The 14825-nt window shown below is 36.0% G+C and overlaps 1 protein-coding gene across 6 annotated transcripts in view; it reads left to right on the top strand.

The window, feature by feature from the left end:
* Positions 1-1453: 1453 nt before the first annotated feature.
* Positions 1454-14825, top strand: part of LOC116262317 (uncharacterized) — a 28257-nt gene continuing 14885 nt past the window's right edge. For 2 of the 6 annotated variants that reach the window (XM_050079992.1, XM_050079995.1), the window contains exons 1-15: positions 1454-1962; positions 2918-2989; positions 4206-4249; positions 4310-4433; positions 4537-4608; positions 5121-5183; positions 6983-7060; positions 7157-7249; positions 7329-7448; positions 8068-8154; positions 10353-10562; positions 10654-10701; positions 12043-12294; positions 13293-13396; positions 14424-14668. In XM_050079992.1, the coding sequence (XP_049935949.1) occupies positions 1618-1962; positions 2918-2989; positions 4206-4249; positions 4310-4433; positions 4537-4608; positions 5121-5183; positions 6983-7060; positions 7157-7249; positions 7329-7448; positions 8068-8154; positions 10353-10562; positions 10654-10701; positions 12043-12294; positions 13293-13396; positions 14424-14668 (1957 nt within the window). In that variant the 5' untranslated portion in view covers positions 1454-1617. Of the gene's footprint in view, positions 1963-2917; positions 2990-4192; positions 4250-4309; positions 4434-4536; positions 4609-5120; positions 5184-6982; positions 7061-7156; positions 7250-7328; positions 7449-8067; positions 8155-10352; positions 10563-10653; positions 10702-12042; positions 12295-13292; positions 13397-14423; positions 14669-14825 lie in introns of all 6 variants that reach the window. The other 4 variants (XM_031641565.2, XM_031641567.2, XM_050079994.1 and 1 more) reach the window with 4 other exon arrangements.

Genomic DNA, 14825 nt, shown 5'->3' with positions numbered 1-14825 from the left:
GAACCATGACAACCAACCATTTCAACAAATATTTTACAAGCTATTTAAGATATCTCATAACCTTAAATATGAAATTAAACTTTTAGAGTATTACGGTCCATTCATCTTAACGCACACTTGTTTGCACATGTGGCATAAAGTCTAGAGTTGAATAAAAACTCAACCACTCTTACATCATACCTCGGGCCTTTAGTTCGACGGGTCGCAACCCAATCATTAATAAATTCGGTTTCAACCCATGAATCATGACAATCAACCACTTTAACAACTCCTTTGTAAGCGATGTGAGATATTTCACAATATTCAACGAATGGCTAAACTTTTAAGCTATTATAAATAAAATGTAAATCTAAAAGCAAGTAATTATGAGATAGTACAACCCGTTGTAAACTTTCTTAAGCCGTTCAATTGTAAACTTTCGTAAGGCGTTTGCCAACCTTAAATTTAAGATCTTCCAGACATGATAACCATGAATTTAAGATATAACCTTTCGAACAACATAGATAGATTCCTTTTTTTTGTTCAATTATAGCTTCAAAATTTTACTGAGGACTTCAAAATTTTTATATAGTAAATCGAATTTCATAAAAGTTATAAGTAAAATATTGATTATTTCAATTTTTGATAAAAGGACTTCCAGTTAGGACTGGGCATCGGGCTGGCTCAGCTCGGCTTGACACCCAAAACCCGAGCCTTAGCTCATATATATTTTTAATATAAATTAATATATAAGATATTAAAATTCACAATAAAATATTATATATATATATTAAAATATATATTAAAAAACTGTTATCAAGCCTATCCAAGCTTATCAGTGTCATTTTTTTCAAGCCCAAATCTGGACCCGAGCCTGAGAGTCGGAGTGGGTATCGGATACTCGGTGAGTCTGGCCTAATGCCTAAGCTTACTTAATGTCCATGCCCTCCCTCCTTTAATCTTAAACCCAACATCTTTCCAACATAAAAAAAAATAAAATAGGGGTATTAATTTAATTATAAATATTAAATCTGATCTAAATTCTTACTTTAATGGATAATTCATTTTACTATTAATATTTTGTAGTAAAGTCATGTCTCACCAATATGGAATTTAAATACCGAGTAGTTCAATACCCTACACATGTTTTGAAAAATATAACTGAGCATGGTTAGGGGTTATCCTACCTGTTGTTATAGATGGCTTTGTTTCATACATCCAACGTACTTTTTGGAATAATACTTCATCATCTAAATTAAAAGCTAGATAAAGATATCCGTTCATTTTATCTGTGACAAAACCTTACTCATCTGATCTACAAGTGAACACTTGAAGAAGAACAACCACTTAGCCTTATGACAAATTCCAAACAAATCCAAATGCATTTCAACATCGCACAGCTTGCGTGTTTAGAGCATTTTTGAATATTTCCTCCGAAACGATCTCCCTCAAAAGGGCCGTTGCCACTTGCCACACCACTCTCTCGGCTTCAAGAACCGAGTGTTCGCTCAGAGAGAGAGAGAGAGAGAGTGAGCGAGGGAGAGGGAGAAGACGGAAAGAGAGGATTCGCGCGCTTATCCTATTCTTCCCCTCCCAGAGCACACCGAACTGGGAAACTTCGTCTGATCGGTGCTCCCAATGTCCACTTTCCGGCTCCCTTCTTTTATGCCGGTCGCTGATGGCCGATTCCCTTGCGGAAATCGCGCTAAAGAAACTCTTCCCGCGCCTCTCAACAGAAGAACCTCAGGTTTGTCGTCCCCTTTAAGCCGTTCCTCCAAGAATATGTCAGACGTTTCGACCCAGAAGAGATGCGGTTACGGGATACAGACTCCAAGATCGTCGGTCGATGCTCTCGATACCATGGTCTCCGACGGCAAGGAGCAGAATGGGAGGGTGTTAAGAGTCGGGTTGATATGCGGTGGGCCTTCTTCCGAGCGAGGCATTTCGCTTAATTCGGCAAGATCGGTTTTGGATCACATACAGGTGCTGTCGTTGAACCATCAATATTCCTTGCTGTGATTGGCTCCATCCGTTGTTCTAGTATAGCATTGTTTCCGATTAACAGTGCGCTGACTTCGAAGATGATTGCAATGAAATCAATAAACGTGTGATTATTGCATTAGGATTGCAGAACTCTTGGTTTCGTTTCTCTCTTTTTCGATGGTAAGAAAGTGCCAGAAGTAGGTCTGCATCCAAAACCTTCAAGATGTCTTTATAGCTCATTGATTATTTTGATACAGGATACTGGAAAAAGGAAAACTAGTCATCTTCGTTGTTCGCCCTCTCATCACCACTTTACACGTTTTATTGCCTATCGGATGTATAATATATACGCAGAAAAAACCACTACTATTTTCTCGAAAGTTTTACGTAGCTTTTTTTTTCTCCTGTTGTTGGACTCTGATGCATCTCTTTCCTTTTATCGCTCCATCGTGTGAAGCTAACCGATTGCCCTCTATCTCTCTCCGCTGGAGGCTCTATCATGGGGTCCCGGCATGGTTGACCCGACATCGCTATTGTATGGGCGCTGAATTTTTATCGTTTTCTACGTTCCCCATAGAGAGAATAATAACAACGTTACTAGATTATTCGCTGACAAGAAGTGAGCGAAGAACAAACCGTCAAACAGAAACATTCATTTCATAGGATCGTTAAACAAGAGAGCAACTGGTTAAAATACGAATAACTGCATTTAACCCTCAGTTTTAACATGTTTGTATGTCAGTAAGTATCCGATTGGGGACACTCTGGTCAATGTTTATCGAATGTGATTCGTTTTACGAATGGACGAAAGGAAGCAGTCTGTTATGTCATATCGGATCGGCGCAAATGGTTCTTTTCCAAAAGTCAGGAAAAAATAAATTACTTTTCAGTTAAGTGACTTATACGGACATTGGCCGAACATGGCGATTCTAATATCGTAATTCTGTCTTTTCAGGGAGATGATGTGGACGTTAAATGCTATTACATTGACAGAGACTTGAAAGCGTATGGAATCTCCGCTCCGCAGGTTTAGTTCATACAATTCGTTACCATTTTGTTTGATACCATCGCTTAATAAGCTCCTGTGCAGAATTTCACTACTTCTTTTCTATTGTGAAATCCATATATTATTATAATTTTTATGATAAAGCACAAAGAAGCTACAGTTTCCGTTGTCCTGTCAAAAATTGCCCAGGGCATGAGATGCAGGGTGTTGGAAGTCGTATTGCACACACAGCTTAGTCCATGTGCCCTGCTTGTCGCTTTGAGTATTACGTCATGCGAAGTTGTGGTTGTTATGCATGTCCAAGCAGAGGGGTCCTTCTTGAACGGTAAAATTGCCTGAGATTGGTCTATGTCATAACCTCTAATGCCGACTTTCACTTTCAGTCGCGATCCTTACCTGCCTAATGCCATATCCATGATATGGCGAAAAAAAAAACATGTGCAAGAAAGCATCCTATAATCTTTCATGTTTATATAAAATTCTAAGGCTGGTAGAGTAACCTCCCCGACTTGCTAATTCTGGACTGAACAAGATGTGCTTGTTTAGTTGGTCCAATACTCCAATGAAATGTGTTACCTAAAGGAGAAAGAAAAAAAACCAAAGACTAAGAACTCGTTTTTGACAAGATACATGGGAGAGAATAGTACCAGGCATATTTCTACGTGCAACAGGATTTATGTATATAGTGCAGTCTGTTAACAGCAAAAAGCCAAAAACAAAAAACTGTGAGGCCTGTCCATATACACTAGCAATTTAGCATAATATCAACATGGGCATGGTATATGGATAACTCAGTGAAAAGTTTAAGAAACAATCATAGATTAGCTATAAATCATGTTAAATCCCTAAAATCAATGTTATTTCAGATATCCAGACCCCAAAGTGTTCTCGTGTTAAATTCAATTAACTAGTAAAATACTACGGAAGCATTCAAGCACATATCTCTTCTTACATTAAGTTCAGAGTTCAAGCAACTAAAAGTTGCAGGTAGTGTTCAAAATATTAAAAATGTAGTTATTTCCATTATCAATCAGGAAGTGATTGAGCTTGTTAAGTGAAAGATTTATATTTGCTGGTGCCTTTGTGCTTACTGCAAACCACTGTGAGTTCATTTTCTTTCTGTTGCTAACCAGGATTAAACTATATGATGTGGATATAGCCTTTGCTAGTCATGTTGCAGCAGAGAGCTGGAAATGTGCATATCCATTTATTCTTTTTTTTTAGTTAACTTTTGCAGATGTACTCCAACACACCAGCAGATTTTGATTTCAAGCTAGAAAGGTCTGCAGCTCTACCAAAATGTTTTGTCCACAATGCTTTACTGTTGGCATTCATTTTTAGTTTGATTTTCAGCCTTGCCCAAAGTTTCAATTCTTTGAACGAGTTTGTGGAGCATCTTGCTGTCAATGTGGATATAGTCTTTCCTGTCATACATGGTCATTTTGGTGAAGATGGTAGAATTCAGGTTTTCCAATAATCTTAGTTATCCTTTTCAGTTTTCAGCATTGATACTAGACTCTACAGAATACAATGTCAGCTCCCCAAATAATTGTTAATTGTATTTCCAGGAGCTGTTAGAGAAAGCATATATTCCGTTTGTTGGTACAGGATCACAGGCATGTCAAAATGCTTTTGACAAGGTACTCTTACCGTTGTAAAAATTTGACTTGGATATGTGCAGGATTGAAACATTGTCCATAATGTTTGATTTGCCGACTCTCTTATGAATAAATTTTCTCACTTGCTAACTATTTCCTATTCATCTACCTTTATTGGTTATCTGAATATTCTGTACAAATTGATCAGATATTCAGATGTTTCATTTCCAAAAGAAAATATGGCGCTCGATGTTGTAGTTTACACAGTGCATACCTTATGAGACTTCTAGTGCCTGAGGCATATGCTAACTGCTGATGAGTTATATTAGTGAAAGTTGCACCAATGGCATCTAAATCCTTCTAATTTTACATCTATCAAGCTGTCCAGTATTGCTCAGGAAACAATTGATTGTCATCATTCCCTGTTTTCAGTATTGTGAAATCTGAACCTTTTTGGTATGAGAGAAACTTGTAAAATGGTTTTTTCCAATGTAGCCTGTTTTATGGATATTGCATCTTATTCCTAGTTTCCCTTTTTTGCATACAATTTGCAGTACAATGCCTCTTTGGAGCTTGAGAAACAAGGCTTTTTGACTGTTCCTAGCATCCTACTGCAGGTAAGAAATTTTCTCAGATGTGTTTAGTTGCTCCATTTAAATAAGTAATAATCAGTATTTTTCTTTTTTCATGATATATTTATTTGGGCATTAAAAGTGTTTCAGGGTTCTAAGTGGTTGCCAGCATGGCTTTTGGTCGTGTTGAACCATTTTGTGGAAAGATTTCTTTTGATGTAGCAATAGTTACTCATGTTACTCTTCTTCAAGTGTCTTTATGTCTATGCACAATCTCTGGCTCTCTCTTATTTTGTGCTTAAATATATGAAGTCATTCTTGGTATTTGTGCTCTTTGATTTTGTTAGTTGCTGATATAACTCTATCTCTCTGTCCAACCCAGAATTGGAAGATGACAAAACTAAGTGCCTTAAATTTCAATTTCACTATCTATTCATCATTTGACCATCTCAAGTAGATTGTCTAGCACTCAGATCGCGAAAGTGATCTTCATAATAGGTAATTTCAATTTTCAATCAAAGCCATGAACTATAAAGTTTACCAAGAAACTACAGCATTTAATAGGCTTATATGACAGGATCCTCTGTATGAATTCCATCACAAGGTCCATGGACCTATGCACCTTACTTTCATATACAAGAAACACACTCCTCTAATCTTCTATAACTTTATGGTTGTTCTAAAAGTCTTTTAATTGATTCTTATTTAAAATTGCAAATATCCATGATGGACTTGCAATCAGTGCGTGACCTCTCTAGAAGTTCTCAAACATTTATTTGCTACAGTAAAACCAGATGATTTTTCCTTTTATCCACCTTTATACATGGGAGAACTGTAGTAGTGGACCAAGTTTCTTCATGTGAAAATATTTTCCCTCTTGAATTACACAGAAATTTAGACAGGGCATGTTAGTATTATATCGTGGATGACAGGTGAAGACACATTTTTGTGATACTAGTGGCCTGTTATATATTTGAGTTCAATGGACATTGTGAAATGCATATCTAACTGCCACCATCTTTTGGAAGAAAATTAAGAAAAACTTAATTATTTGGATGGTGTTGTTAGCGTGTTAATGTCCTCATTATGACAACACAAGCTAACCCATGCAAAGTAACTCTTACATGAATAAGGTAAAGTGGTAGTTTCATCGCTTTAAGTTGTCAAATATTTATTTAAATAGTAATAAATAAATAATCTAAAAAAATTCAGCAACTATATATATACATGCATATATATATATATATATATATATATATAAATATAAGTTGATGATTTTTTGGGTTTTAGATGTGTGAATTTGATCATAAAAAAATTAACAGCTCTCATGATACTAAAATATTGTAGTAGAAAAAAAAACAATTTTCGTAAAAGTATCTTGAATTTAAATGTGTTCTCTATTAAAGTAGTAATTGTAGATATGTTAGCAATATATATGTGTGTGTGTGGATGCATGCGTGTGCTACATCTACCTTTTCTATAAACAGGCAAGAGTAATCAACCTGACTTGTACAGGACCCAACCACATGTTTCTTTGAGTCTGTTTTTGGACCTCCATCAGAAACCTCTGAACGAAAGAGTAGGAAGCCTGTTTGACCCCACAGTTTTGCCTGAGTTTGTGACAGAATCTCCTTCACTCAAGATTGTGATATCTGCCCAAAAGACTCTTTTCTAGTGGAAGTTGGACTAATAGCTGTTAATTCAGGTTCAAAGAGGTCGGATCAGTGCGCAACTAGCAGTAGAAGTGTATAATGCTAGCCTTCTGATTTGCCTGATTACCTACATCAAAAAGTCTCTTAGTCCTTTACTAATGTTTATAGATTTCTTAAATTTAATTTTCACAGGGATACAAATATGAAATACTTGGGTTGTCAAAGTGGTTTGCAGATAATCAGTTGGATCCCATCCGCGGGAAAGTTGTGGTAAGACTGTAAGTGGATGATATTTCATGATACATATTTGGGTAAAGAAGCATAACAGGTTTAGAAACTGATGCTGGGTTGTTGCTTTAACTGAAGGTTAAGCCAGTGCGGTCAGGTTCAAGCATAGGTGTCTGTGTTGCTTATGGTGTTCATGATTGCATGAAGAAAACTTGTGCTCTGATATCAGAGGTATTTTGTTATGTGAAAGTTTCTGTAGGTTTTCTTTCGTATAAACTGTTATTTTTAATTATTGCATTCTTTGCCGTAGGGCATAGATGACAGGGTTTTAGTTGAGATTTTTCTTGATGGAGGGCATGAATTTACAGCCATTGTTCTTGATGTTGGCACTGGTTTCAACTCACAACCTGTAGCTCTTCTTCCTACAGAAGTAAGTTGTCTATTGTTCTCAAGTATCCTTCAAATGAGTACCTGCTATTTACTTGTAGATTTTATTTTTAAATTATATAACAGACCCAACTTGGCTGCTTTAATTTTTTATAGTAACCATATTTTGTTCATAATTTGATTTACGCTCCTTGGATTTGGATTTTTAGTTGTGACATGTTTAGCTTTAAAATGCATTAACTGCTCAAGGTGTACCTGTTAATTTCAAAAAATAGAATTAATGAAACATGAGAGTTGTTAATTGCTAATTTGCTATTAGACTTCAGATATTTGCGCATATAAACACATGGATTTTAGGAATCTGCAGGGAGCAGTTTTTCCAGCTTGCATAAGCTAGGCTTGTTTTTACCAGATTTCGGAGAGCCTGACAAGGGATTACAGTATGTAAATCTCTTGGCTCACCAAGCACATAAATCTGATAGGCAAAATCTGGTTGCATTTGGGAATTCTGTTTTTCAGAACCAAACTCTGCAAGCATGAGTTGGCGCTTCAATTCTAATGGTTATGAATATCAGAATCTTTTTGAAATGACATTTAGAAATTATTCTGTGCTATGCTGGGAAAAAGTGAATTTACTTTTCACCATGCTGTTTGCTAAACAGGTGGAGCTTCAACTTCTTGACAGTGAGAGTCGTGCAGAAAAAGATGCGATCTTCAACTACCGACGTAAATACCTTCCAACACGGCAGGCATGATCAGCATCTTAAGCTTTCCCTTTTTATACTAATATCTTATTTTTGGCATTAGCATGAACAAATTATTGTTTTCCCTCATTGTGATTAAGTAGTGAAGCAATTGTTAAATGATTTATGTGAAACCCAAATTAGATTAATCCATCCACGTCAATTTGAAGGAACAAATAGTTCTATCCGTGGCAGTTTGGATTTGATAGGGCACTAAATGAGTCCCTATTAGTGCCTACAAATTCACTATGCAAGGAGAAAAGAGGGTTGTGCAGTCACAAGGTTCTGCAATCAAGATTGCCACATGTATGTCATGGAGGAACAATGGCAAATTGGCGATTTCTTTGCTGTTACTAGGCTATCAGTGTCGCTGCATGTCTCTCTTGGCGGTTTGGAAATAGTTCTGATAATGAGATCTATTGGACGGCTGAGAGGAAAGTGATTTCTGTTGTCATAAAGGGTCTTGATTATATCATATCCATCACCCATTATTTGGTAGATATTGGAGTGTTGATTTCTTATGAGCACATTGTGTGGAGACATTCTGCAGCTTGATGTCAAAGACTAATTTCTGGTTTGAGGCCAAAGACTAATTTTCACTAAGCTTGTGTCTTACTTAGCTTATCATACATCAGTTTCGTGTGACATCAAGATAGTTTTGGTGTTTAACATGTTCAGATTTTTTCAAGATAAAATCACATTATGATTAACTTTTTTAGACCATTGTTGTGAAAGCTGTTCATAGCTTTATAGTTGGACCAATCTTCTGGAAGACGTTGAGCAGTTTATCTGTTTAAGTTTGCATTTTCCCATTTTCATGACCATTGGGTAGATTGCTGATCTCTTCTCATTATGTTTCTCCACTACTTTTTCTCTTTTAAATTTCAATGTCTTGATGGTAGATGCTAGGAAGTCTTTCCCTTTGTTATGATCTGAACTTTATTTATCCTTTCCTCTTGATCTTTGTGGAGCCATTATAAGTATTTTTACTCAATAAATCTCTATTTGCTTACCATATGAAAATTCATTTTCCACGTTTAAAAGCATCTACTACTTCTCTTCATTCCTCTTCCATTTTTTTAAACTTCATGTTATTGGTGCTATGTTGCATGGACACTAAGGTGAGTGTCAGTTTTAAATACTTCAGGTCAGTGTCATACATGACAATGATTGAAAAGGTAGACATAATTTTGCTTTTTAAAGTCATATTTTACTTTGCATCAAATAATCCATTTCTTATGTATGGCTGTCAATTTCAGCTGGCTATTCTTTTTCCTTTCTTTCACTAATTGAACACTACTTAGTTCTTAGGCTAATCACAATCCTCATATCTAAATCTGTGCATTATTACCTAATCTCACTTCATATTGGTTGAGACTGTTGCAGTAGTTAAAGGGGTCTTCCTACATCAGCATTGTTAAAGTCTATCTAAATAGCCTTGAGTTGCTTCATTCAAATTAAATTGATGGATACTAGCTAGGTGCGCTGATTCAGCTACCACTGTTGAATTATCTTTTGTGATTTATTTGAAGTTTTGAACTTTTATTATTTAGTAAGTGTAAATTATTTTTTAATTTTTAAATTGATCACTTTTTAATTCCTTAACTTTTAACATATGTTGTTAAATTTTCTTAATTTTTTTCTTTGTAGATCTTTTTTAACAATCTTAAATTTTTAAAATACAAAACTATTGTTCAGATAATTTAATTCAGCCGATTCTGTGAATCCTAAATTAAATAGTCACAGAAAACGCGTTTTTTTCGAAAAAAATGCGAAAAAAACGTGGTAAATTAACTGGCCGTTTAAAACTAAAAAAAAACGCATTTTTTTGAAAAAACGTTAAAAACTCATTTTTAAAGCGGTTTTCACGGTTTTTTCAGTTTTTTTAATGTCAAAACAGTTTTCTTTTCATTTTCTATTTTTTATTTGTTTCAAATGTACTTATCTTTTGATGTTTGTGTTATTAGTTTCTCACTTGTTTTATTTTCCCCCATTTTTGGTTTTAAATTTTTTTAAAAATTTACCGCATCTTTCCCGTATTTTTCCTTTTTTTTAGCTCCCTGTATTATACCCGAGAAAAACCTCGCTGTTTAAAACTCCGAGACGTTATTTGTGACTATTCACTTCAATCCTTCCTAGACTGCTAGAATAATGATCTTGGCATATAACTTCCTTTTTCTGAAGTAACAGTTACTTCTTCTCAGGTTGCTTATCACATGCCACCTCGCTTTCCAGATGATGTGATTGATTGTATACGAAAAGGCGCAGCATTACTGTTTCAAAAGTTTGGTTTACTTGACTTTGCACGCATAGATGGTTGGTTCTTGCCACATTCTTCTCACTTGTCTTCATCAAACAAAAATAAGTTTGGACATTGTAAATCGGGCGTGGTCGTTTTCACTGACATCAATCTGGTAAACTACCAGCTTCTTTGTGCTAATATATCACTGATGCTTGGATTTGGTACCTACTGCTTTGATTCCTGTGTTTTCCTTCTATTGCTAGATAAGTGGGATGGAGCAAACCAGTTTCTTATTCCAGCAGGCTTCAAAGGTACCTTCATTGGTTTGCTTATTCAGACTAAAACAAGAATCATCAAGTAAAAATAAACCAGTTTCTTGTCCCAGCAAACATCATGAGTTTTAACATAGTTTTGCCATTGGGTTTATAAGTTACATCACTAAAACAGGCTCCTGGAATGTGGGAAGATGGGAACAACTATGAATTGTCTGATTAGTTAGATGGGATGATAAGCAGGCCAGATATAGACACAGCGGCAGTACTTATTTAATCAGACCTAAGTATGCTGTCGCCCAGGCTTTGTTCTGATTCTCAATCCTAAAGGAAGCTTGTAAGTTGTAACTCAGATTTAGGACATCCTGACCTGGATATCAGGTTCCACTAAGCTGCAGTTTTGTTGAAACTGGATCAGCATAAGCTGCATAACCACACATTTGGATCTAAACAGGTCAGTCCTGAGCTGGTTTGACTTGGTCCTGGCTTGTGTTATCTCATCTAGTTCACCTGGCTTGTATCGTTCTCAAGCCTAAGACTTGAGTCATGGTAATGATTGGCCTTAATTGGGCCAAAATAGATTCCTGGCTTGTATAGTCTCCTATCCAGGTTTGATAACTTCTGGAAAGAGAGGACTTCCTACCTGTCAACAAATTATGTAATTGCTTTCTGCCAAGCCAGCATCCAAGCCTATGAGAGAGGTTGTTACAATGAGCAGGAAAAAACATCCAAACGGTTGATGCACTATGTTAGCTTGTTAAGTTTCACATGTTTGGAAATTGTGCCCTCTCTTTTGGGTACACTCTTCAATTATAATCTGTTGTCTAACTTTTTGTCACGATATAGTGCCACAGTGAACCAACAGTCCTGTGGACTTGGTCATGTCTTTCAAGCCGGCACACTTTCTGGTTGTGTACTGTCCTACCTGTAGGAATGTCTTTTCTCATATCTGCTCATGGGAAGGCTACTTTGAAAAAATTGCTCTCATTTAGAAAACTGCTCCATGTAGTAGGAGGATGCATCTGTGAGAAAAGGGAATCCCCTGTTAGTGCAGGGGAACTATGAGACATGGGTTTTGCTGCATTTTTTTGGTCATTTCCAGTAAGAAAGAGGCCCTTTTTCATAAGAAAGGGGCTTAAACCACCTCATCATTGCGATTAGTTGGTTGGTGTTCTGTTCAATAGTAAATTTGTGATTAGGTGAACGGCTAGTTGTTGGACAAGACTTCAGCTGCTTTTTTTTTTTCCCCCTTTTTTGTAGAGAAATCGCATCAGAACTGAACTTTGTTTCATGAAATGCACTTTTGTTGAAGTCCTTTTTCTTCATTTTGTTGGTTTTGAGATTGATCATGTTTGGTGATGTGATTGTCTTACATATCAGGTCGGGTTCTCTCACTCAAATATCCTCCGCACTATTATCCATCATGCTTGCTTGAGGTTCCCTTCCCTCTTGCTGTTCAATGAGAAGAAGTCAATAGCTAAAAGGTTTGCTTCTGTGAAGCATAGTAAAACTAGACATGAAGGCAAAATCAGGCACAAGGTTTTTGTAATCTTTGGTGGGGAAACATCCGAGCGTCAAGTGTCTCTCATGAGCGGAACAAATGTTTGGCTAAACCTTCAGTCATTCAATGATGTAAGTTGATAATTATATTATTATTCTATTATGTTCATTCCAGATGCTTGTTTTATCTTGCCTGATATAATCCAATGTGTTGTGAAAAAAGAACCCTCATTCGCAGCAACAAACAATGAAAATGTAGCAGAAACAAGTTAATGACTGGCCAAGTTTAGAAGAGAAGAACAACAGTTGTTAAATCTAAAAGCTGCTAAAAAAATATTTTATATTTTTCGGTCTGCATAATTCAAATTGCCCTATCTTTACAAAGTCTGTACTTCTGGTCATTATCTATGATTCATAGTCATAAGTTAGTCACTAACTTGCATCTGCTAATGAAACATGGAAGCGACATTGGTAGGCTATCCTTGGAAAGATAAGTGACTAAACCAGAATGTTCAGTTTCATACATCTTTTTTGCTTTTAGATTATTGATGCAGAATAGCTTTGGTTGTATGTCAATAATTAATAATGATTTGCATGCTAATACCTTAACATTCAATATGTGTATCCTTATAAGATAGGGTATGCTTGCACAATCATATTCAGAAACCATTTTGTGTTTATGTACCTTTTGTGTTTTTTCTTGTTTAGGTTGTATGCATTCGTAGCAAATTTTGCATAGAACTTCTATCAAACTTCTCATTACCCCATTTGTTCTGCCTTACATAGGGGTAATATGATTTTAAGGAGTCTCAACAAATTGTTAACCAGTCTGAAGTATTTACTCTGTGATACATGCTCTGACATTCTATTACTGCCTATTTAAGCCATTCCTGTTTCACAAATATTGTGAAGAAATATCTTGCTTCCTGATCATTTTTTAGGATAATTAATTTTTTTCCATTGATTATAACAAAATTTAACAGTGAGGCATACTGGATCAATGTCTTAGGATCCTAAATTATGGTAAAAATTTGCCTGAATACTTCTGGTGCAAGGAATAACTGCTCCCTTTTTGAATACTGGAGCATGTCAAGAATCTAATTCTCATGTCTGTAAATTTGATTTTGCAGCTTGATGTAGTTCCTTGTTTGCTTGCCCCAGCAGATGGTTGTCTCACAGCAGGTTACCAACATAGAAGCAATGATGTAAACTTGAGAACCGTGTGGAAGCTACCGTGAGTTTTATGTGGTTCCTTAACTGATGCAGTTCATCTAATCTACTATACTGCATAAATTTATTGTCTTCAACATTTCATATTTGTTAAGCTGTCATTTGTTGCTTGAATTATTCAAGAAATTTGAATGTCTGATAAGACTTTAAATTAGTAGTTCAGCCATTGCAGGATATTAGCAATGTTTTACTAGTTTCAGCAGTCTGGCCTACTAATTTTTGCTAGATGCAACTGAGCCAGGCTTGATTGCTAAGCCAGAAAAGCCTGGACCTGGGTTTATTTGTGCAACCTCCCAGCTTTTGGATCCCTGCAGGATTTGACCTAGGCTGGATATCTGCAAGCCTGATAAGTACCCAGTTGAATGTTTATACCTCCGCTTACCATGACTGCAGTACTATGCTTCACTGCATTTGTTGCAGGTCTTGGAACTGGTGCACCAGATCATTTCCAATTTAAGCTTTTGGTTTTTTTTCCCACTAATTACATCCATGAAAATAATTGATTGGATTTTCTGTTTCCAATGAAAATGGGCCAAAGCTATGTCTGAAAATTTGATATCAAGGTCAGAAGAAAGTGTTTAATTCAACACAACTGAATGACTTTACGTTCCTACCTAAGCTGTACCATTGAAATCCTTAGTGGAGATACAGGGCTTATGTTACAATCAAATCATTGATCAGTTTGCTTCAGTATTTTATAATTTGTAACTTGAGTAAATATTATGGAGCATGGAGGCTTCATTTGCATGATCACTTAGCAAGACTACCTAAAATATTGTAAGTTAGATTATAGGAGAGCATGATAATGTGTTCTCTTATGTTCTATTCTAATAAATTTCTAATGCTGAGCTACAAATTGGTGTTTGAGTTAATCTCTTCAGAAATTATGCTCGTGTTGCTATTGTTTTTATTTTCATTCTTCTTGGTACTACTTACTGTATGCTGTTTTATGTCTTCATTTGCAAATTGGTAATTTGTTGGTACTCTGTAGTTAATGTGATGTTGTTCAATTCACTGTCTTTTGGGTGCAGCTATCCTCTTGTGCTGAGGCATACCACTGAAGAGGTTCTTGAGGCATGTTTAGAAGCTTTAGAACCAGTTAGAGCTGCAATGACATCTCAGTTGAAAGCCAAAGTCATGACTGAACTTGAAGAAGGTTTACAAAAGCACAATTGGTTTAATGGGTTTGATATATCTGATGATCTGCCAAAGCAACTAACCCTAGAAAAGTGGATTCAGCAAGCAAAAGATCTAAATGCTACCATATTCATTTCAGGTTGACTTTTCAAAAATCTTTAGTACGTTTGTTTGCGTCTTCTAAGACACTTGGTTTGAGTTAAAGTGCCCTTTCCAAAGAGTTGATCTTCTATGGAAAGGTACTATGTGGTGGACACATAAAATGCCAGTTGGTGTAGAGAAGTTTTGCCACTCGT

Source organism: Nymphaea colorata, chromosome 10 (assembly GCF_008831285.2).
Source record: "Nymphaea colorata isolate Beijing-Zhang1983 chromosome 10, ASM883128v2, whole genome shotgun sequence".
Taxonomy (NCBI): domain Eukaryota; kingdom Viridiplantae; phylum Streptophyta; class Magnoliopsida; order Nymphaeales; family Nymphaeaceae; genus Nymphaea; species Nymphaea colorata.
This window is presented reverse-complemented; position numbering and strand designations above follow the sequence as displayed.